General features: G+C 40.8%; 1 protein-coding gene across 1 annotated transcript; it reads right to left on the bottom strand.

The window, feature by feature from the left end:
• Nucleotides 1–301: 301 nt before the first annotated feature.
• SARC_14986 (hypothetical protein) lies at nt 302–1,641 on the bottom strand (the record flags this gene model as incomplete). The annotated part of the gene is made up of 3 exons (XM_014290882.1): nt 302–410; nt 980–1,128; nt 1,449–1,641. Coding segments are annotated over 3 exons (451 nt in total), but the record flags the coding sequence as incomplete, so codon positions are not given.
• Between the last annotated feature and the right edge of the window lie 333 nt (nt 1,642–1,974).

Genomic DNA, 1,974 nt, shown 5'->3' with positions numbered 1-1,974 from the left:
CGTGTTACATTAGTAACAGTTGAAATCCGTAGCAGGGGAAGGACAAGGTGTCATGTCATACTAACTGCAGCCAAACTATCACATAGAGGTATGTACCTTGTGTCTAAACAATCTGTTCAACCTAGACCAATCACCTACCACTATTAAATTAATAGAGCACTCTATATTGTGTACATTGTGTCTTTGCAATCTGTTTAACCTAGACCAATCACCTACCACTATTACATTAATAAAGCACTCTACAGTGTGTATTGTGTCCATTGTGTCTTAACAATCTGTTCAACCTAGACCAATCACCTACCGATTTTAAACTGGCGTTTGACTCTGTCTCTGTATTTCTGTTTGTACTTCGTTTGCACGTCGTTGTATTCCGTCATCACCTCCACGAACTTTCTCGATAACGTTGAATGCTGCAATCAATGGGGAGAGAACGAGAGAGGCAGACGATGTAAAAGCTGGGAAAATAAACCCTAAACCCTAACCTTTAACCCCTAAACCCTAAACCAAAATTCCATCACCCGAAAACGGCATTTGAGTATATATTCGAAAAAAGAAGCATGCAGCTCATTGCTTTCCCAAAGTGAAACAGCGACGATAGATACTTCTATGAGGCTATAGGAGCATCTGAGCGACTTTAGCTACATCTGGCTGGCTATAGGTACATCTGAGTGAATTTAGGCACATCTGATTGGCTATAGGTACATCTAAGTGAATATAGGCACATCTGATTGGCTATAGGTACATCTGAGTGAATATAGGCACATCTGGTTCATCTGAGCGATTGAATATATATCTGAGACACTATATGCACGTCTGCGTGGACTCTCCAGACACATTGGCGTTACTGTAGTCTAAGTAACGTACAAGTACCTCTCGTGACAATAACCATGTGTGGCTACAGGCACACAGCTGAGTGCATGCATGAGTCATACCTATTGTTTTATCCCACGTGTGACTATGACGCATGCATGAGTCATACCTGTTGTTTCATCATGCGCGTGTCGGCTGTGCCTGCCTGGTCCTCGGGGATTGCTTTGATTTCTGAGTCCATGAGTTTAAGTTCTTTGCGCACGCGATTGGCCGACCGACTGATTTCTCCCATCACCTGATCCAACTCTTCATTCCTCACTAGACAACACATAAACATAACAGATTAAGCAAGATGCAGATATATGTATGTACTCAGATATTGTGCTACTATTCATAGCATGTGGATGTAACTGTATGTAAAATGTAATGAGTATGCATACCTGCGTAGATTGTACTACTATAAATAGCATGTGTATGTAAGTGTATGTACATGTATGTAAATGTAATGAGTATGCATACTTGCATAGATTGTACTACTATAATATGTGTATTTAAGCGTATTTAAGTGTATGTACTATATGACAAATGTACAGAGTATACATACAAAGAGTGTAACATGCTCATATGACTTGACTTACTTTGTCCCTGTTTTTCACTGATGGCGGCTAATGCCTGCCCATGCTTCTCGGCGATGTTTTCTATATTCCTTTCTACAGTGGCAATCTCATCACGGATGAGATCTACTTTTTTGTGAAACTGTCCGATACGCAAACCAAAAAAAAAGCGGGGTGAGTATATATGTAGACACTGCACTGCCAGATACAGATACATAGAAAACTTGCAGGGAAAGACAAGCAGAGTACGACAGTACAATACTGGATGGGAAGTCATACTGGATGCTGACAAATGAGGCACGTATTATGACAGGCACGGACAGAGAATAGAAGACACATGACTGCACAAGTAAACCAGTACGTTCAAGCCTATAGACAGATATGAACAGTCTCGCCCAAGGGTTATATGTAGGATGGATATTGTTGTCCATGACCATTTGCAAAAGAATATCCATGCGTGCCTTGGTTGGAAAGGATGCTGTTGTCAATGGCTATGTGAAACAATATCCATAATATGTACCTCCAGATCTAGAAAAACGTGAACTTGATC

The sequence above is a fragment of the Sphaeroforma arctica genome, assembly GCF_001186125.1.
Source record: "Sphaeroforma arctica JP610 unplaced genomic scaffold supercont1.5429, whole genome shotgun sequence".
NCBI classification, from domain to species: Eukaryota; class Ichthyosporea; order Ichthyophonida; genus Sphaeroforma; species Sphaeroforma arctica.
The sequence above is the reverse complement of the archived record's forward strand: the minus strand, read 5'-3'. Positions and strand labels throughout refer to the sequence as shown.